The following is a 22,384-nucleotide window of genomic DNA, read 5'->3' on the forward strand; positions in this document are numbered from 1 at the left end:
ACTTCCGCGCCTCGATAATTAGTCGGAAAGTCGATAAGCAATCGTAAAGGGTGATGTCACTAGTCAACCTGGTTTGATCGATCAATCAATCAATCAACTTTATTCAACGAAGGTAACATAGAACAGTGCTATCGATGTGCTCGTGTTGACTATCGAACGAAAGCGGCTTTGATATAAAAGGGTTTTTAGAGCTAAGGTTGAAAGAACTGAAAGAAGGTACAGCGTTCTTCCGTCTTAGCTTTCAACGAGAAAATGAAACGAGAACACGTGCTGAATTGCAACTTTTCTGTTTGGTATCCAAAGTTCAAGAACATTACCATTAGGAGCCGGGTGATTCCTCTTTCGAAGGAGTTCGTGGATTATCTCAAAGCTGACAATGTTGTTCTGCCCGGTGAACCAGTTGTCACTAGAAATTCAGACGACGAAATCGAGAGTGATTCTGACGAATGGCAAGCTTTGGAAGAAGACCCAAGCGCACAAACCATCTTTGCTCCCGAGTTCAACGAAATTGACTCTGGAATCAAAGAAGCTATTCTCGATTTGAATGGCAGTGCTTTCCCCAAATTGAACTGGAGGGCTCCACTGGACGCCTCTTGGATCTCTTTTGACGGTACACTCAAATGTAATTCCCCTAATGACATTTATCTTCTACTAAAGAGCTCTGACAACATTTCCCAAGTATTATTTGAGACTTTTAAACACTGTGAAGACGCAGAAGGGGAACTACAGGATGGTTTTGAACTTGTACTTCGGAAATGGAAAGATATAAATCCAGGAATGGAATTCCGATGTTTTGTGAAAGATCGCAAACTCATTGCAATCTCTCAGAGGGATGTTGCGAGCTGCTACGAGTTTCTTGCACAAAACGAAGAGGACATTTGTAATGACATTGCAAAGTTTTTCAACAAGAAAATAGCTTACAAATTTCCAGACAGTTCATACACATTTGATGTTTACAGGTATGCAAACCAGAAGGTGTTACTGATTGACTTTAATCCATTTGGTGCTCAGACAGACCCCTTGTTATTTACATGGGAAGAGCTCACAGACCCCCCTTCGACAATCAGTGATAATGATGATGAGTTTAAAGGTGTGTTCAAGTATGTGACAGGTTCAGCAGGGGTGCAACCTAATCCTGCATACCTCAGCAGAATGCCAACTGACATTGTGGACTTAGCATGTGGTAATGACATGAATAAGTTAGTTGATCTGTTGAAGGTGAGAGATCTGATTGGTCAACCTGGTGAGGAATCTGATGAGATCTGATTGAACGAATCTGACTATCTGACTGCATTTGCGATTAAAATATTTTGCACCTATTTTGCACCAGTTTCAATGGCTCTTTCTACAAATTCAAGATTCTGCATTATACAAGCAAGATTCTAATTATCAATCCTTTCAGTGCTGATATGTTAAAATAATTATCCCAACATGACTCTAGTCTATTCTTGAGAATTCTGTGCATAGTATACTATGACGATTTGCTTTTGTTGATGAATGTCATAATTATGAATGTCATAATTCTCATCACCTGTCTGCCTGACAGCATTTTAAAATTAGAAGAAGAACTTATGAGAACTCCTAAAGTTTCTGTAAATTTAGATATTAAGGACCTTGGTCCCAACTGCTGTTTTTGTGGAATTTTAATGGGTTAGCAGAACATGATGTCATAGCTGCTATATTGAACCTAAAAAATTATATAGAGAAAAGTGTGGAGGCAACAGAATGTAGAAAATGCATACTGATGCAAGGGCATAAAGGTAAGGTTGCTATGTAAATTTATTATCCAATTGTGCTTCATAGAGTACAAATAATGCGCAAGATGAGTACAAATATCACATGATATTTGTAGTCCAGAAATATCTGCTAACTTTGCCCACCCTCAAATAACAATTTGGCATGTTGGATAATAAATTTCTTATTAGATGTTTTGTTGTGTGGTATCACTGATTATTATCCAACTACACTTCGTAGAGTACAAATAATGGCATAGACGAGTACAAATATCATGCAGTATTTGTACTCTAGAGTACCGGTTAAACAGGTTTTCTCGCATTGCACAAGCGAAGAGTTAAATTGTAGTTACGAAAAAAAAATGGTGGACAATTTGAATCATATTTCCGACGACGAAGAGTCAGAATGGCTGGCAAATATACATCCAAGTTTATTAGATGAATCGAATGAAGAAAAACAGCTAGAGGACCTGGAAATTTCTTTATTTATTGAAGAAAATAGAAACAGCAACATGACAACGTGCCAATTCCGTTCTGCTTCACATACTTCTGTCATGCACTCCCGTAAATGAATATCCGTGAAATTCGCCCGCACTGAAATAACAGTTTGGCATGTTGGATAATAAATAACTTATTAGACATTTTGTTGTGTAGTATCACTGAGTATTTTTACTCGTTATTCGTATTTTGACCTGCCCTACTGGCTCGTCAAAATACGGCACAACTCGTAAAAATACTCAGCGATACTACACAACAAAATGTCTAATAAGATTTATGTATTTTTACTTGTTGTTTGTATTTTGACTCGCCCTATGTGCTCGTCAAAATACAGCACAACTTGTAAAAACACTCAGTGATATTGCACAACAAAACATCTAATAAGATATATTTATTTTTTACAAGATTTTTGTTGTTGATGTTATTTTTTTTCCATTAAATAACAGATAAGCTCAATATCTCTGTTTAAGTAATTTTATTTAATCCAAAACTCTCAAGGAGTTAAATCACTTTAATTTTTTAGAATATGCTAGCCTAATAATTTTTTTAGCAGCAATTGAATAGTATAAATGATAACAATAGTCAATTTGATTACTACTTCCAGTATCCTTCAGGTCAATGTTTGTTGTGGAAAATAGTGTTTTAATCAATAACTGAACTTAAGTTGAAAAGGAAAAAATTAAATGAAACAGGGCAATTTTGGCATTATTTTTCAAATGTCCTTTTAACTCTGAATTGAAAATACTTGTAAAATGAGCCCTTTCAGTACAGAAATTTCACTTCATTAGGAGTAAGCATTATAGACAAAAGCTACCGGAAGTTCAATTGTTATCCATTTCCAAACTTTCTCCCCCTTTGTGACGTCACGCTTATGCACCAGTCCCTTCTGTGAGTAGTGCACCGGTAGGCAGTAATGCTTACAACCAGGACATACAGCCTTCGTCATGAATCGAGGGATACGAGCTGGATCGTCATCATGGTCCCATTTCCAAGGGCACTCGTAGGATTCTGGGATCTGTCTTGAGGCCGTAGCACGGCTTCCTGAAGACTCTAAGGATGGTTTCTCGACGAAAAGAAAGTTACGACGAAGATGGCGAAGTCTCTTGCGAGCCCCTCGTCTTCGAACTTTCGGGCAGGGAATTTGAAACGATAAAGAAATTTCACGTAACAGTAAAAAGATCAAAAACAGCTGAAACAAGGAATAATAAGAACCGTGGTTACAAAAGCTCCTTTTAAAACTAGATTCCTGGAGTCCTTTTGCGGAAAACTAATGGGATTTCAGTGTAACCCAGAAGTTAATCTACTCTTCTCTGATTAATTTTGTTCACACGAGAGTTACAGAATGCCACTTGTAGCTAGAGATAAATGATTATTTTGGAACAGATTCTGCTCCAAAATTCGCTCTGCTCTTTATGGCTTGTGTCTGAATAATCTCTTCTTTTTTTTGTGTTAGGAATCGGTTCTTCAGCTCCTTATTAAGAGATTTTCAGTTATGTTTCTAAAGGTTCTCTTAAAAATCAGGTCTTTTCTCTTAATTCGAACTTTAATTTGTAAAAGAGCACTAGTTTAAAGATTTCTTTTTTGGGGTTCTCTTAAGATTTTCCTGTTATACATCCTACTCATTCCCATGCACTTGTGCGACTGATACCAGAAACAAGTCCTTTTTGCTTCGGCATAGTTTAGCATTTTGAAACAATTGATTTACGTGTTTTAAGAAAATTCTTCGTCGAAATGAGGCGTCAAAAACTAAGTCTGAATTAAATGAAGGATTTTATACGGTTAAAAGAGCAAAGGGAGGGAAAAGAAAAAAGAATCTTGAGAGAATTATTTTTTCACCCGAGGATCATTACATGGTGCAATTACAATAATTCGAAATACAAGTTCGCCTTTGCCTTCCAGACGACATTCATTTTCCTCTTATTTCAAAATTCTACAGTTATTCAGTTATGTTTCTAAAGGTTCTCTTAAAAATCAGGTCTTTTCTCTTAATTCGAACTTTAATTTGTAAAAGAGCACTAGTTTAAAGATTTCTTTTTTGGGGTTCTCTTAAGATTTTCCTGTTATACATCCTACTCATACCCATGCACTTGTGCGACTGATACCAGAAACAAAGTCCTTTTTGCTTCGGCATAGTTTAGCATTCTGAAACAATTGATTTACGTGTTTTAAGAAAATTCTTCGTCGAAATGAGGCGTCAAAAACTACGTCTGAATTAAAAGAAGGATTTTATACGGTTAAAAGAGCAAAGGGAGGGAAAAGAAAAAAGAATCTTGAGAGAATTATTTTTTCACCCGAGGATCATTACATGGTGCAATTACAATAATTCGAAATACAAGTTCACCTTTGCCTTCCAGACGACATTCATTTTCCTCTTATTTCAAAGTTCTACAGTTTCCTTCAACCCGAGATGCTGTAAAAGTGTGGTTCGACTGGTTTTTATATGCCACGTATAACTGAGATTCTGAATCAGAACAGGTGCATTTATGTTTATTGTATCTCTGTTGGCGATAATTGCAAGGTTGTATAATTCCACTTGGCACGACACTTTGCAGTAACATTCCCCAGACGTATCATCCGTTGAAAGGGTGGCCACCCATGCAAAACAAACACAAATATTAAGTTGACATTGTAGGGGCCAGACAAAACGGAATTCATGACAAAAGTTTTGAATATCGAGCTCGCGAACCACTCTAAGACGTCAGTGGGCAAAACCGTAATAGAGCTTGAGCTCTCTTTGCATTTCACACCGGGGACTAAATTACTAACTACTGATGATGACAGTGAAAGTTAAACATATTTCAACTCTTTCCGCGCACAAAAAGGGAAACATTATACATAATAAGCGAATATCCTTTGAATGCGTGTGCTTTCCCACATGCATAAAATTGCCTAGAAGGTTGAGGTTTGAAATGTACTTTCGAGACAGTAGGATGTCCTATTTGATGTGGTATCTTTCCATTAGTTTGGCTTTCTTTTTCATTTGTATTTTGCTGTAGATTAAAGCAATATTTTAGTTCATTATTTTATGTTTATATCCTTTATGATATGACTTAACCATTAAAAGGGGCCCAGTTAAGTGTGAGTGTGCTAAATTAGTATTCATAATATACGTCGTGATCTCCAGTAGTGACTTCATCACTCACGGTCGAAAGCGGGCGGAGCGTTCTATTCTTGAGGGGAAAGGCGAGGGTCGTTTAATTACCCAAAAGACTTTCTGCGCGATAAAAATTGAAGATTAATTCAACCGCATAAGCTGTCAAGAAAAAAAAAAAAAAAGCTCGATATGTAGAAAGGCTAAAGCTCATTTCTCATGAGAAAGACCTTAAAACTGTTTCTGAAAACTAGAGCAATAAAATAGCTTTTTGATCTAGCCACACGAAACAATAAGACTTTCCCCAGTTCCCGGTGCCACCGACTCAATCACGTGGTTAATGACGTAACAGCCACCAGGCAGTAATGAGTATAATTTCACAGTTCTACTTTCTGCATATCAGCCCTCGAAATCAACGCCGGAAAAGTTGATTTTTTTACAACAGCTTTCGTCTTTTTTATATAAATTGATATCATTGGACTCAGGTTGAAGACAGCGATAATTTTAATTCTTTCTCGTTGTGATACAAACGAAGGGGAAAAACTGGTTTTGCGATTTCCAGTGGCATAAAAAAAACTTTAGCTTTGGTACGTGGCATTCTGTTTTTTTATGGAGTAGTCGGAAAAGTGAGCGAGAGGTCGACGAGACTCGACGAACGTTCTCTGGTCGCTTACGAGTGATAAACGACTCTGACTCTGTTCCTCAAGAAAGGCACATAATTTAACTTCCGATAACTCAATTTATCAATGCAGACGATAAACGTTTTTTTTTTTTTCGAATCAAAACACATGCTCGGTTGAAAGCTGCCAACAGTTTATGATTAGAAGGGTCGAAAATTCTCATAGAGACAGTCTCTTCTCGTCGCCGATATACCACCTCAGTCTAATCCGGCCGAAGCCTTGGCGACTAAATGGACTTTAAAGATATCGTGTGTACAATATATATCATTACTCCTTCAACTGTATATTTTCGTTGATTTTATTTCAACTTTTAACAACTATCATCGATTCAAGGCTAAGTTTTATAAAGTGTGTGGTGTTTTGACTTGCACGCCAGCGCTTCGCCACATTGTTCCCAACAGTGGGACTCATATTCCGTGAAAGTTTGCAAACATGTCGGGGCGGCGTGGCAATTTGCCACAAATATAACTGTAACATCCCCGTGATGCCATTTTGTTGAAAATATTGGCCTGCGCAGCTATAGAAAATGTCGTGGCTCCATTGGCCAGTTTAAAGCGTTCATTGTTGATGAATATACATTTGTGTCAAAGTAAATTCCACAGTTATAGCTCGCTGACATGAGCCTGTTCAGTTTCCTTGTTATGCAAGAAGCAAACAAAAACGACTGAGTTGATGAGTTGAATATGTTTTATTTTTGGAGAAAGGTGAGTTTTTAAATTTTTTTTTAAATTTCTTAGGTCTTTTTTTACGTAAAAAAAGGAAGATTTATTGTTATTTTTTTCCTTTAAAACCTTTGAACTCTTAATAATTTTCTTCGCATAAATTTTCCTCTAACGGTAAAAATTCACTTCCTAGGTTATTGAAAATTTTGATTGCTCGGCCCGGAAATTGCATTTTCAATCATTCTACCTTGCGACATTGTAATACTTAACAAACGCAGAAGAGAGATTTTCATTCTCAAAATGTACAAAAAAAAAAATAAATGAAGTTCAAAATGGTTGCTTTGATTTCGGTGCCTTGAGCTGCAATCGAATTTGAATCAATGAAGAGTCACAGGTTATATTCTGTTTATCTCGTTGCATATCACTGTTTCTACCGGTATTATTATAGGAGCATACTATCTCGTTTGAACTTAGTACATGATGATCTCTGCGTTACCAGTATGTTTTGCCAATGTTTTGTTGGTAGATGTGTTACTAGGGCATCTGACTGAACAAACATTGTTTCCTTTCTAAGGGCATTGACAAACCGTGACATTCCCAAATAACATTGAAAGAGAAATGGTTATACAAATTCTCTGAGCTCCTCACTCGGCTTTTCTTCTTAAAACTATGTGAAATCTCTGAAAAGTCTTGCTGATCCCAAGAAAGCGGCGAAGTAATGTAAAAAGCTTGTTTCAAAATTTCAAAACTTCAATTTACTCAAAAATAAGTCAATAAATTGCCGCTAGAACAAAAATAATCAGTATATATATTTCCTTTATTATTTTAGAAATTTTCTGCCATAGTTGTGGTTATAACTCTGATCTACTCATCAATGAAAGTGTCCAGTTGTCCAGTTCAGCGTCAAAATCCTCAGCGAGTACTTAAGCGCCTCTTCCGTAAATACATGTTTGTAGAAAATCCTTACCCTTCACAGATCCACTTATCATTAACTCCAAAACGCGTCCGTCGTCAAATCGCTGTACAGACACCAAATGCTACAATGTGCCCCTGGCGTTGGACCCTAGACGACAACCCGGATCGCTTCCCTCGATTTCTGACCAAAGCCGTGTGCCCGAATTGTAAGCATTTCTGCCGAGCGGTGCTGTATCACCACAAAGGACTGATGCAGAGGTGTGACTTCAGAATAGGGAAAACAGTTTGGAAATGGAGTTTATTTGAACTTCCTGTAGCATTTGTTCTTGACCCTTAATAGCTCGCCTTTTTTAATTCAAAAAACAAAAATTTAAGAAGTTCACCACATCTATAGGTTTCAAGGAATAACTGAATGAAAAAACGACTTTAGAACAACAAAAAATAAACAACACATAAGGTAACTTTTCTCTTTAGACTGTATATCAAAAGAAATGTTCCGAGACAGTAGGTAGGTTCAATGAATTAATAAATTACGCTATCACGCTGTTCTACGCATACTATTTTACAGGAATAATGTCCCTCCCACTCAAAAATGAGAAACAGAATGCGATGGGAGCCATACTGATGACAACTCCTGCTGATTCTTGGGCCGATAAATCAGAAACCTCGTGAACATGTAAGTCCTAAAACTTCCTGGCTCAGTTTTCATTTTTATCCTTTTGAAGTTAGAGCAATTTTCAACTGTGTCGAAAGTAATCCGGCTCTGCACTGCATGGTTTTAGTTTTACTTTACTTTGCTCTGTAATTGGTCCAGAAAAATCGCGTCACTCTATCAACCAATCAGATTTAAAACTAACACCAATCACGACTTGATCACATGCGTTTTCCCGCGCTTTAGGCAGTTCGCGTGTTTTTACTCTTAGTTCTCATTGGCTCTTCACGGTATCTTAATTTCTACCGAATGGCCACTGTTTTCACTTTGGTTTTGGTTATACGACACTCATCATTAATTGCGGAATAGCGCTCTGTTTACTACTGAGTCAAGTATCACGCTATGATCCTGTTCCACTTCAGTTCTCACAATGGGCGACTTTACAGTGAGTTTTGCAGACTGGTCTAAAATTTATTCAACTATAGGAAGGCCAGTCGCAAAATATACTGTCATTCAATTCTAATGGCTTGCGAATTCACTTGATAGTTCTGTCCGTCTGATTGCTAAAGCGAGCGTTAAAACTCTGCGTCACATACACTCGATATCAAGTTGCTCAGCATCAGCATCAGCTTCCTTCCTCGGTGAATGAATGTTCCAAAGTGGCTCTTTTGTTCCGGCCCACTTCATACGCTGGTAACCTTCGCGCGAAATTTTCTGAGGCCTGAATTTAAATGTTGACAAACCCCTAGAATTATATGACGTGTAAAATACAGGCTTAGACTGACTCCTTTCCAGACTTTCTTCGTACTCGTCATGCACTCCTACCAAACGGAAACATTGCGTGACAGCTTGCGAAGCGTAACGCAAGAGGATACCGCAACAAGTCACGTGCGGTGTAATGGTGTGAAGCACCAGCTGTTACTGTAGCACATCATTCATCATCCCTTCACACAAACAACTTGCTTTAGCGTGTGAACTACATCCACCAGGTCACTCTGTGCTGCCATAACGTCATCAATGTCCTTGTAAGCCATTGGTGTTTCGTCAATGACGTCAGCGTCTTTACGACACTCCACGCCTTGTGTCGCTTGTGCGTGATCGTCAATTGTGAACATTTTCCTGGCTTTGGCTCGTGACATGACACGGCCGGCACCATGGCTACAACTAAAGAGGTATTCAAATTACATTTTAGTTCCTTCATCACTTATTCACAAAGAATTGTAAATATTGTGAATATTGTGAAGCACTGTTGGATAAGAGACTGCGCCATGCAAAAATCCTCATTATTGCAATTATCATCACTGTTTTCATTATTATTTTCTCCATCATTATTATTATTTCTACCATTATTCAGTGAGTATTAGAAAAGTGCGACGGAGTCCTAACTGAACTCACTCTGCTTTTGGTGGCAACATGGCGAATACCGTAAATCCTCAAATAAGCCCCCCAGCTTTGGGGGCGTGGCTTATTAAAGAGGGGGGGCTTATTAGAGGGGGGCTTATTTGAGGGGGGCTTATTAGAGGGGGGCTTATTAATTTAGAACTCAATAAAGAACTCAATTTTATGATCTAACTCTCTCAGTGGACCTTGTTTAGCCATTTTGTATTTTTAGCATTGCTCTGTAATTTCAGTACAACGTATTCTATTGATACCAACATGACAACATTAATCAATCAATTACCATAATCAACTTTAAATGACAAACTAAAATTACAGTATTTGAATAACTCTATCGTACTTACTGACATGGAGTGTTATTTTGAATTTTTGTTTTTTTGAGGGGGAGGGGTGGGGGTTAATAGAGGGGGGGCTTAATAAATTTCTTCCTCTAAAAAAGGGGGGGCTTATTAGGGGATTTACGGTAAGTCGGTTGTTCGAAGTCTAGATACTATTATTCAGACTAATTGACAAACACAAACACAAAACAAACCTGTGAAAGGCTTCAGGATTTCCCTTGCCTCTGACAATGAACGACTGAGCCCCCATGGACCCTGGTATAATGCCTAACTCGCCCTGACGAGCAGAAACCTGTAGGGAAAAAGAATTCCGTGAAAAAAACAAAACAAAACAAAAAAAACAGTCAACGCAAACAATGAACGACTGAGCCCCCATGGACCCTGGCATAATGCCTAACTCGCACTGACGAGCAGAATCCTGTAGGGAAAAGAATTCCGTGAAAAAAAAAAAAACACAAAACGAAAGTAATTCTGGATTGTGTTGGTTTTTGCCTAAAGGCGGCGACACATCTAACGATTTTATACCCCGATCATGGCGATCGGCGAAAATCGCTAGGTGTGCCCGGTGCAGCGATTGCCATTTCACCGATCGGCGTATAAAATAGCCTTTACCTGAAATGCCAGGTATCGGGAATAAAATCGCCAGGTGTGTCGCCGGCTTTACTTTGTTCTGTGATTGGCCTGTCAAATTTGCGCCATTCTCTCTCTCAACCAATCAAATTCAAACCTAAAACCAATCCCGACTTGTTCACTCGCGTTTTTCCCGCGCTTCAGCCAGTTTACCTGTTGTTGCTTTGAGTTCTCGTTGGCTTCTTGAGATATCTTTCCTTGTCTTGACTGGCCGATATGTATGATAACTTTGGTTTTGGCTTCACGAAACTCAATCGAAAGTACACTATATTTTCCATCACCTCGAACTTTAAAACAATTTTTAATAACTTTATTTCAGCTGAAAAACCTTTACGTTGATGAGGCAAAATTCTTTTGCACCAAAAGCTCCAAAGGAGGTTGATTCTGGTTAAAGGTGACTCTGTTGCTGAGGAAAATAAAAAGTGGGCTATTAGGTAACTTACCGCTCCCTTTCTTGTAAGAAACACTTCTTTTCCAAAGTGCGTTTCCACCTTGACGTAGTTGTGATGGCAGTTGACAGCCTTGCTGGATGGGTCAACGTCGAAGGCCGGCATATCGTTACAAGACTGCGCTGCTTTGAGCACATTGGTCATCATTATATTACGGTTCAGCCGGGCAAATTTTTGTGCCCAATTAACGGCATATACGTAGTCGTCGAAGTTTTTCGTCCCCTCTCTGAGGTAAGCGAGATCTCTATCAACCTATGTAAAATTTTTAAAACTAATTACTTCTCTTCCCGATAAACTGTCATAAATAATCCCAACTTCTACCAATCCAAAGCCAGTTATCACAAGTAGGGGTCCTAAAACGCATCATTTTTGGAAATCCTCTCGAAATGAGAGATTTTGAACATGGCACTTTTACTCCAATTGTCAGTGATGTCACAATCTGATTGGCCAATTTTCCGTTGTAGATTGCGGACTCAGCTGGCACACGGGAGTCCGCAACATTTTGACCACGCTAGACCACTGTCGATTTGTCAAATTTCTGTGTTCATACGGACAGATAGAAAAAGGAACTTTTTGAAATCGGTGATTTCAAATCATTGGATCCAACTTGCTTGCTAGCCCTCCAACCTGGCTCAATTCTGAAGGGTAAATACCGTATTGGCGTTGGATGAAACAGCATACCTTGATTTGCTTGTCCAGTTTCATCATTTCATTCTTGGCGAGTTCAATAAACACCGTACCAATTCTGTTGCCTGGGCCTCGTGACCCTGAATGCAGCATGAACCACACCCTGTTTTCCTCGTCAAGACACATCTGAAAGACAACAATTTGGATGACAAGCAGATTCAACAACTAATCACTGATAAGGAAAGGCCGCACAAGAAGCAGCAAGAAAAGTGAACTATTGAGAACTGGACAGATTTTCAATATTTACAGTACAGCTTATATACAGAAAGGATGTTTACTTTCCCCGAAAACCAAGTTCACATAACTTGGTAGGGAAAATATCGGGGAAAATTCTGGTACAAATGTAAGTTGCTGAGGTATGTAGTCGTGCCCAGTAGGAGGTAGATTCTCTAGCCTCTATGATCTTATCCTCTGTGGCTGATTTGCACTTGGGAAAGCATGGCTGTGGATTTGGATAGGAGCTTTTAAGGTACAATAAAACAGTGTCATGCGTCAGACTCAGCATCTTTGCCTCTGCCACTTTGTTGGCAAAACAAAAGGGTTACACCAGTCAAACGAGCAGAAAAAAAAAACAAAGAAAAAAAAACATACAGCCAAACTAAATTAACGTAACCCTGCTCTGACTTAGTTTGTAAGACTCAGAAATAATGTTTCTCCTCACACAACAAATTCACCTCAATAAAGTGATTTCCTGTGCCTAGAGTCCCCAAATGATTGACAGTGTTCTGTGCTTTAGCCAGTGGCTGTCGACTGCAAATGTGGTCATATTCTTTCTTAAGTTTATTCCACTCATGCATCACAGAATCAGGAATTTGTCTGGCTTTCCAGGCACCTCGGTCACCTTTACCACCCTAAGAAAAAAAATTTGAAAGTACTGCTTACTGCTTCATTCATAATGCTTCATTCTTTTTAAATGAAAAGTTGAATTAACTGATAGAATAAGAATAGTCACCATTCATTAAAAAACACTGGCCAGCAAAAGCACTTTACTGCTTTGTCTAATTTAAGTAGTCAGTGTTTCAGAAACCATTATATAGCCAGTGAAAATGCCATTCACCTGTGCTTCTGACCATATGATTTCTAAGCTCAAGTCTGGATCAAGAGGTATCAGTCCAGACCCTGCTGGGCCAATGAGTTGACTACGCTTGGAAAAAAAATTCTTTATTCCCCATAAGGATATAAATGCCATGCATGGTACAAAAACAAATTATGTTCACTTGTGAGTTAAAAAAAAAAACAAACAAACAAACAAACGAACGAAATAGATAAAAAAATAAATTGGAATTTAGCAGTGGCAGATATTAGCTTGTTAGCTACTCTAAAATTTGAGTATAAATAAATTTTATGTATGTATGTTTGTACTTCTGCAAGGTAGCTCTTTGTCCTCTGTTTTCAAAGCATGGAATGTTGGTTTTTGTGCAGGGACTGGAGATCTTAGAAAACATCATAAAAAGTGCACACAATTCCATCTCTGCATAATGTACAAAAGCAGTTAGTGAAGGTACCTGATGGGTTCGTCCATGTGGTACAGCCTGTTCAATAGCCCTCCTAAGGTTCTTCAGTGAATCTGGCAGATTTTCGGCAGATATTGTTGTTCTTACTGCCATCATTCCACATCCAATGTCCTAAATCAGTGGGAAGTAATTAAATTTTTATCATTAATCTTCAATTCTTTTTCAAGAGCCTCCTCAAGTAATGAACCTTCCTATTGTCACTGAGATCCCTGGAGTAGCACACTCAGTATCTCATTCTGAATATCCTTCTTTTCACCCTCTCTTCCCCTTTACAATGTTGCACTTTGTTTCTTTGCTGCTGAATGTAATTGGATCAGAAAAGGGGGTATTGTAGTGAAATTTGATTCAATTTAGATTTCATCTCTTAATGTTTTCTAAAACTTGGCTTCCTGATTGTTGTGTCCCCTAGATACCTTGCAAATTTCTGATCATACTACCATAGCCATTCTCACAATATATGAAAGCGTTTTATAAGTCACACTAACCACTCCCACTGCAGCTGGAATGATTGCATCAACAGTGGCCACCACACATCCCACACATGCTCCCTTCCCAAGATGCATGTCAGGCATAGCTGCAACATGTGAGTGGATTATTGGTAATTTGGCCAGAGAGCGAAGTTGATCAGCAGCATCCTTTTCCACCGGAACGCCTTTTACCCACGCTTTAACAGGCACACCATTCTAGAACAGAATTTAAAAAGGTTCCAGTAATCAGTTGAACACAAACCATTGCCTACTAAATCTAATGTAACGCATGCTTCCCTCATGGTGACACGCATTCATGTTTCCAACAAGAAACAAATCCTTGAAAACTATCACAGACAGAAACCATACTCAACAGGCCCTTATTTAGTACCAAAAGAGTGGAAGCTTCCCTTTCATTTATTTGCCTTCCTATGCCTTTCATTACCAACGTCTTTAAAAGATATTTTCCGACTTGTCACAAACTGCATCATTTTCCATTAAATTTTGCTACTGGCTGGTTTATGGTATACGTATCTATGAGGTCTATGATATCATATTCGAACTGTCGGTTGTAGAAGTTTCTAAGGTTTATTGTAATATGAAAACAACGAACTAAAACACCAAGTATCTCTGACTGACAAATAACATCTCGTTTGCCATTCGGGGAAAAGTAATTCAAGTCAAAATCTCTTTAAAATTTGAAAAAATCAAGGAAATAACATTGGGCGATTTCTCGATTAGAATGAATCACTGTATTTTACGTTGCTTACATTCTCCCCCTTACTAAGGACCACGTAACTTAAACTCCTTGAGATCGCCAATCTACCACTGGATGAAGAAATCAGCTGTTTACGACCAACTAGGAACGAAAAGGGACGTGCTACCTTCCATCGAGACATCGTTGTAAACAACTTTGTAAGTCCCAGTCTTACTCACTAAGTATTCGTTTCAAAAAGTCCGAGGGAGGGGAGGGGGAGTAGCTGAGGCGGAGGGGGGAAAGGAAAGAAGTTTTAATCTGACAGACTTACCTTTAATTTACTTGATATTTTCTTATAGGGAAAAGTATTCTTAACATCTTCTTATACAGGCAAAAATAATCCATAAATTGCATTTCTTAAGGGTTTCTTGAATAAGGTGATGTTTGATTATACCCGTCTTGGCTTCGACGTGCGAAATGTTACAGAAGAAACAGATTTATTTAAGTTTTAATTGTCATAAGAAGAAATCTTAAGCATAAACTAACTATTACCTTGTAAATAATTTAAAACATGTTTCTAGATGTGCTTTCAAGAGATGCGAATGATACGCAAGAACAAGTCTGTTAAATAGATTTAATAACACACGTAGTTATTTTGGACGCCTTTTCTGTTTCTATTTCAATACCCTCCATATAATTCCTAAATGTACCGAATAATATAAAGTGTTCTCAAAAAATTGTTCAATGACCAGCCATAAAAAAAGCACTAGCTGGCAAAGGTGAACATTTTTTTCTAAACATAGGTCAAAATTTACGGCTTTTTCTAATCAAAATAGCCAGCGCTTCAGAAACGAGAAAGCAAAACTTTGGGTGCCGGTGTTTCCAGAGAACATTGAATATTTGACACGTTTAAGTTGACGAGCCTCTCAAGCCCTCCCTTATTTTCCCTTAGAACTCATAGCCGGCGACAATTTCGTTGTCTCAATATAAATGGTACGTTAGAAACAATCTTGTGGACCCCACAGCCCCATGAGTCCGCGTCACTTACAGACAGATCACTACGCCAGCACTGAACATATGTCCAAGCGAGGGGCTAGCGCGCTCTGAATTTCATCTTTAAAAACTCTTTGCGGTGGCCAGTTTACGTTAACAAATTTTTGAACCTCGATTTCATTGGCTTATCTCAAATTTATGATATAGATTTGCTTGTTGAAATGTTGAAAATTAGTCTTTCTTTCGGAAAATCTCGGCTCAAAATGAAGGGCAATTAAAGAATTGCTAAAGGACCACTTTTATCACAAATTTAAAAACGTTTTTCACATGGAATGCTTTCACACATCTAGCTTCTGTCTAATATGGTCGAAAATGTTTGTAATCATTGAGGGAAACACGAATCTTTTCCAGGGCTCTCCATACCACACTTATACAGAATTCTTCACTTTCTCTTGTAGGTTGAGTATTGAAAGCTTGAAGTATGAGAGATAGAACTCCAAATCATGAACTTGGTTTGATGAGATTGTCTGGAGGAAGTTACTTTTCTGTCAGTTTTAGCAGTAATCTTGATGCCATCTCTCTGCGGAGGGCTTTGGGGTTGGTCTGAAGCGAAGGAAGCTTCTACAGCGCCTGTTTCTCCTCCGCAAACTTGGTGTAATGTTGGGTATATAGTACATGAGGTGTATTAGCAAGGTCTGTCAGTTGATTGGATGAATTGGGTGCACCACTTGCGAAAGTTTTCGAAGTGACTCCTTCGCTTTGGCTTGCTAAAAAATTTGGATAGTTGGAATGGCATGCTTGACTAGTTATGCCATGGATTTCTGTCTTCTGCTGTGTTTGTAGTTGTTGAAGTGATGGGGGAATTCCCGGTGGGGGTACTCCCTTATAAGGGCTTAATGGGGACGTGCGGCCAGCCAGGGTATGTTTTTCGAGATTTTTGTCTTAAACAGGGTATCGAATTTATCATTTTTTGTCTTAATCAGGGTATCGATTTATCAATTTTTGTCTTAAACAGGATATCTTTTCTTTGAAGATAAACAGCAAAATTTGTACAAGCTCTAATTTTAATTAATATTGATTTCCGTTGATTTTGGCATTGATACCAGGCACGTTAAATGTCTTAAACAGGGTATAAAAAATCGGAATTCTGTCTTAAACAGGGTAGGAAAATCAGCGATATTTGTCTTAAACAGGGTCAGGGTATGAGGGGCCGCGCCGCACCTCCCCACCCAGGAATATATCGAGTACCCCCGGGGGGAATTGATACTGTTGATGAATCGTCAAAGCAACGTGGCTCCGCCAAAATTCCTGACTGCAAAACATAGCACTGTTGCCTCTTGTTTTCGGCGATAGAGGCATCACTGTTAGGCGGGTCGGAACTGTGGAAAGACTCAAAAGTGTCTTGTCTCAGAATGTCAAGGATATCCTCTAAATCCTCTTCCCATGATGCATCACGGAGTTCTCGTGCTTCTATTTCAATTACCTCCGGACTCTGATTTTGGACGCTGTTGATTCAGAGAGAGTGGGATATGTTTAACGATTTCTGAAAAAAATTCTTGCATGTAGGACTGAGGAAATGGGAAACAGTTTTAGGTAGCAAAGCTTTAAGAAAATACAAAGTAGTTCAACCTTTTACACCCTAACAACAGTTCAAGAGTTGACCGTATCTTTAACCTTAACGGACCGAAAATGCTTTCAAGAAATTAGCCTTAAATCAGAACACATCTACTGCAACGCACACGCACGGGGGCACCCACATAAACACGCGCATGCACACACACGTATACGCACACACATATGCACACTCACAGAGCAACGATGAAATGGTTTTATATCAGAAATCGGAAGAAAGGTTTACTTATGGCCTTGGTTTACTCCCAGGTTTCTTATACTTGCCCGAGTTTCTACGACTCATTTTTTTCGGTCCTGCCAGGTCTCTTAGGCTTTCTTGAATTACTCTTAATCTCTCGTCTGAGCTTCAGGTTAACACATTCTGCATTTTTACAAGGAACGGCATATTTTGCCACAGAGAGCATGATTGGTTTGCCACGCTGAAGTTGACAATGAACTAAAACCTGAATTGAAAAACACGTTCGAATGATCAAGAATGAATGACAAAACCTTGCTCAACGGTTAAGTTCTGCGCATGCATGAACGATGTAACGTGTTCAAGGCGTACGTTCAGGCTGTAAAAATCAATTTTATTTAACAAATGGTAAACACCGCAGCGTACACTATTGAGTTATGGATGCACGCGGGAGGTTGCTAAGCACGAAAGAAGCGTAAGAGTCGCTCGAGGCGATAGCCGAGAGCGACTCTAGCTTCTTGAGTGGGTACAAGTCGTGGGTCGTGGGTGTGGGTGTGGGTGTGGGTAAAAGTCGTGGGTGTGGTTATTATTAAGTATTAACCACACCCACGACTTTTACCCACACCCACACCCACACCCACGACCCACGACTTGTACCCACGACCCACGACCCACGACCCACGACCCACGACCATTAGTCAAACTCGTAAAGAAATAAAATCAACTTCCTGCGATAAAGGGCGAGTCAAATGTTATCATATTGCAGTTTCGCTGACATCAATTTTACTAAGAACTCACGTATTACACTTTCGGAATCTTGGCGGCTGAATCTGTGAATGGAAAAGAACGATTGCCCGATCCCTGATTTAATTCGTTTTCCCGTTTCAATAATGTTGATTTGCTGTGGACGATCCTGTTCGTCAACGTAGGCGTTAAGAAGGGGTCAAACTGTAAGTTATCCTTGCAGAACGTGTTTAATTAAACTGTCATCATGCGGTCTCAGTTGTCGAAATCTTTTTAGCCCGCGCCTAAAATCCGTCTCGCCTTTCGATACAAATTAAATGTCATGATTATTGCTCACCACAGCTTATGGTCTGAGAGCACGTCGATATTTCCGGCAGCCAACGTCACGATCAAGAGAACCAACGGTGGGCTAGGAACAGCTTACATCTGATCGGTTGCTTTTTGGTCGTCAGTGAAAACATAGCCTCATTCGCAGACGCTCTTTGGGCTCGTCACGCAATCTTCCTCCCCTTCGTGGTGGAAGATTGCGTGACGAGTCCAAAGAACGTCTGCGTAGGAGGCTAGTGTATACACGGCTAAGCTAAGAAGCTGTGCACCGTCGGTATGAGGGATCCGTTGCCTTGCTGCCCTCGTAAATTTTTTCGAAAATTTAATCTTTAAGTGGTAGAGTTTACTACTCTTATGACGCTAGAGATAAGCAAATCCATATGCATTTAACAACTTTGCAAAATTTTAACTTCAAGAGGACGACTCTTTCGCTCGAAATGAAGAATGGTGAGGTCCTCATCATGCTCATTTAAATATAACAATAACAATAACAATTTATCACTTATAGAACACTATTTACAATGACAGATCAACAGCGCTTTACAATCAAGATTTATCTCTCTTCCTGTCTCGAAACTGAAACTAATAATTTCATTGACAGTGAGATAACAGATAAAAATAGACGTAAAGTAGGGTAAATTGAATAAACAAAATAAAATAACTAGAAGAAAGTACAGTTAAATTAATGAATGACAGGGTTGTATAAAATTTATGTATTATTATATTTAATATTTTAAATGGTTATTTTTATTATTAAGTATTAACCACACCCACGACTTTTACCCACACCCACACCCACGACCCACGACTTGTACCCACGACCCACGACCCACGACCATTAGTCAAACTCGTGTACACGTTTTTCGAGCTGTGCGGTCTGCGGTCTGCGGTCTGCGTTCTGCGTTTTCGAGGTCTGTGTTAACGAGACACCCGAGTTGCTTTCTACGATTGTACCAAAAATGATTTCATATAGTAGTACTATAACGTTAAAATTGCGACAGCGCTCGTGAATTCTATATTTGCGGCTAAAGTCAGGGGCCAAGGAACAGAAATTCCGAGATCTCGTCTGACAACATCAATGACAAAAGAATGATAGATAAATCTGGTAATTACACACTGTATACACAAAGAAAAACTGATTGTACACAAGTCGACAGACTCAAAAGGCACACACATAACCTCTGCCAGACTGGTAACTCGACAGTGGAGGATCGTCAACGCGATATTAGCTGTAGTCACACTACAGGGTTTTGTCCTAGGGAAACTTGACTTGTTGACAGTTTCCCTAGGGAAACTCAAATTTGCAAGGCTGACCGATTTTTCCCTAAGAAAATTACTTCGGGGAAAGTTTTATCGTCTGAGGCTTGAAAACCGCAAGAGGACAAAAGAATGTCCTGTGGATTTCCCTTGACAACTACCCTAGAAAGCAGAAAAAGGGAAAAATCAAATCCCAGAGTAGCCGACCAATGGACGCTCGTCGGCGATCGCGCTCGTGACAGATCCGGAATTATCGTGTTGTGAAACTAATTTAATGTAATTACAAGATTTATCTCTCTTCCTGTCTCGAAACTGAAACTAATAATTTCATTGACAGTGAGATAACAGATAAAAATAGACGTAAAGTAGGGTAAATTGAATAAACAAAATAAAATAACTAGAAGAAAGTACAGTTAAATTAATGAATGACAGGGTTGTATAAAATTTATGTATTATTATATTTAATATTTTAAATGGTTATTTTTATTATTAAGTATTAACCACACCCACGACTTTTACCCACACCCACACCCACACCCACGACCCACGACTTGTACCCACGACCCACGACCCACGACCATTAGTCAAACTCCGTGTACACAGTGTGTAATTACAAGATACATCTCTCTTCCCTTTGTTATCAAACGAGATCTCGGAATGCGTCGCGAAACTGAAACTAATTTCATTGACAGTGAGATAACAGATAAAAATACACGTAAAGTAGGGCAAATTGAATAAACAAAATAAAATAACTAGAAGAAAGAACAGTTAAATTAATGAATGACAGGGTTGTATAAAATTTATGTATTATTATATTTAACATTTTAAATGGTTACTTTTATTATTAAGTATTAACCACATCCACGACTTTTACCCACACCCACACCCACACCCACACCCACGACCCACGACTTGTACCCACGACCCACGACCCACGACCCACGACCCACGACCCACGACCCACGACCCACGACCCACGACCATTAGTCAAACTCTTTCTTTACCTTTCGTGTCACGTTATCAAGATGTAAAGACAACTATTTCTTTTGAAATCAAGGTAATTTCTTAAGTTTTTGGCGTTCTTTCTTCTTTATATTTATTGGGTAAGTGGGCCTATATTTGATTAGTTTTTTAAACCATGTACTTCACCAAAAGCCATAATTGGCTCTTGACTTCACTTGAAATCGGTTCTTCATTCGAATTCATTACTTAGATGACGGAACTTAGGATAAGGAACGGCTTTTCCTGTTGCTAAACATAGAGTAGCGCTTTAAAAATATAAAGTGGACAAATCATATACGGACTTCTTTTCCCCCAACCTGGCCCCTTACTGCTTTCTTTAAAACTCACCGCTTCTATTTTAAAATTCTTTGAACTTTCCGCGTCCTGAAGTTTGAATTTCGTTATTCATACATCCGAGATCCATTTACGCTTTCACTTCTCCTCACTTACAGAAACTGAAATTGAAATCTTCTCAGTTTTTGTAGTTTACATAAAGTGCAAATTTTGTTTCTGGTTTCCCATGAAATTTCTAATAAGCTGAAAGCCTGAAACTCTTACGTTACTCTGCGCCACATCAGCCTGGAAGTTAAATGAAAATACCTTTTGTTGTAAGCCACATATATTGTCTCGAATTGAAGTAGTTATTCCCTCCAAAACATTGATCACTAAAGCTTTAAGAGTTGTTACAACCACATCACTTTGAATTCCGATGCCGACCAAGAAAAACTACTTTATATTACGGAGTGACGCAGTACATCCGAATAAAGGGGGGAGCTCATTTTACTGTACCGGTATTAAATAATTTCTTCGTTGATTCTCTTCTTTTCAAACTATATGATTCATGGTACTCTAATTTCGATTAGAGTTAAAAGCTTAACTGAGTCCTCGTGTTATAGAAAGTGAAAAGTCTTTGTATGCGTACGTGCGTGCGCGCGCGCGTGTGTGACTGGGAACACTTATCCGGCGACAGTGCCTGTAATCACCACTGAAATTTCTCACCATGCAGGCGTTTCGCTTCTTGAATTTCATTCAAAGCCTTATTTAATACATGTACATAATATTCTTCAAGTTGTGCTGTGCAAGGATCATCGAACGCTTGAAAAATTAAAGAAAGGGTTCCAAACAACTTTCTAGTACACTGTATATGATGGGATGGTTTTCGTGCGATTTCAGAGTCGTTTTCAAACTCCCAAGCCTCGAAATGTTCGTAATGACTGCTTTGGAAATTGCGTTTCTTGTCGTTGGAATCTTCCAACAAGCCTGGTTCAAATCCCATAGCTCTACACTCACCACGATTCGTATAGTATTGTATTTGAGGGTGAGTTGAACTGTTGGCCTCTAGGGGGACTACGTTGATATCTTGTGAATCATGTGACAGTGAAGTAAAAACAGACCGGTTGGGCTCAACTTGTTCAGCCGCCAATGAATGACTTACAGAAAACAGATGACGATTGAAGACTTCAGTTCTTTTTAACCAACGAGAGGGTCTCTGGACAGGGGGAGATCGAGGAATTGCATCACCCATCCAATGAACTGCACCAGGAGGCTTTGCTTGTGATTCGTCTCTAACCCAATGCATCTCGTGGCCTAAACGACATGATTGTAATGCGGGCAGTGGTTGGTCTTGTGGATGATTACGATCATCCCGTATGGCATTCGCATGGGTCTCCTGAAATAAACTTATGTTGTTGATACTTCCGTCTGCAGGCTGCTCCAACAATCCAAGACTTTGAAGGTCTTGCCACCACAGTTCCATGTTTTCCTCTGTGTCCGAAGCACTGTTGATGCCGTTCTTGATCATTCTTGCAGACCTACGCTTTTTAGCTCTTCTTTTGTTTGTATC

General features: G+C 39.1%; 3 protein-coding genes and 1 pseudogene across 3 annotated transcripts; 2 read left to right on the forward strand and 2 right to left on the reverse strand.

Annotated features, from left to right (window-relative positions):
- Window positions 1–20: 20 nt before the first annotated feature.
- On the forward strand, window positions 21–2,939 carry LOC111338890 (cell division cycle protein 123 homolog). Its single transcript, XM_022945441.2, has one exon. The coding sequence runs from the start codon at window positions 253–255 to the stop codon at window positions 1,264–1,266; it is 1,014 nt and encodes a 337-aa protein (XP_022801176.2). The 5' UTR covers window positions 21–252; the 3' UTR covers window positions 1,267–2,939.
- A 3,666-nt stretch (window positions 2,940–6,605) lies between these two features.
- On the forward strand, window positions 6,606–8,036 carry LOC148724220 (uncharacterized). Its single transcript, XM_088734539.1, has 2 exons — window positions 6,606–6,706; window positions 7,494–8,036. The coding sequence occupies exons 1-2, from the start codon at window positions 6,686–6,688 to the stop codon at window positions 7,914–7,916; spliced, it is 444 nt and encodes a 147-aa protein (XP_088590665.1). The 5' UTR covers window positions 6,606–6,685; the 3' UTR covers window positions 7,917–8,036.
- Window positions 8,037–9,021: 985 nt separating this feature from the next.
- Window positions 9,022–14,632, reverse strand: LOC111339434 (uncharacterized). The gene is made up of 8 exons (XM_022946092.2): window positions 14,485–14,632; window positions 13,733–13,930; window positions 13,239–13,358; window positions 12,408–12,584; window positions 11,728–11,859; window positions 11,041–11,298; window positions 10,162–10,259; window positions 9,022–9,395 (listed from the first exon to the last, which is right to left on the reverse strand). The coding sequence occupies exons 1-8, from the start codon at window positions 14,611–14,613 to the stop codon at window positions 9,170–9,172; spliced, it is 1,338 nt and encodes a 445-aa protein (XP_022801827.2). The 5' UTR covers window positions 14,614–14,632; the 3' UTR covers window positions 9,022–9,169.
- Window positions 14,633–15,077: 445 nt separating this feature from the next.
- On the reverse strand, window positions 15,078–17,728 carry LOC148724221 (uncharacterized; annotated as a pseudogene).
- Window positions 17,729–22,384: the final 4,656 nt, after the last annotated feature.

Source organism: Stylophora pistillata, chromosome 9 (genome assembly GCF_964205215.1).
Source record: "Stylophora pistillata chromosome 9, jaStyPist1.2, whole genome shotgun sequence".
Taxonomy (NCBI): Eukaryota; Metazoa; Cnidaria; class Anthozoa; order Scleractinia; family Pocilloporidae; genus Stylophora; species Stylophora pistillata.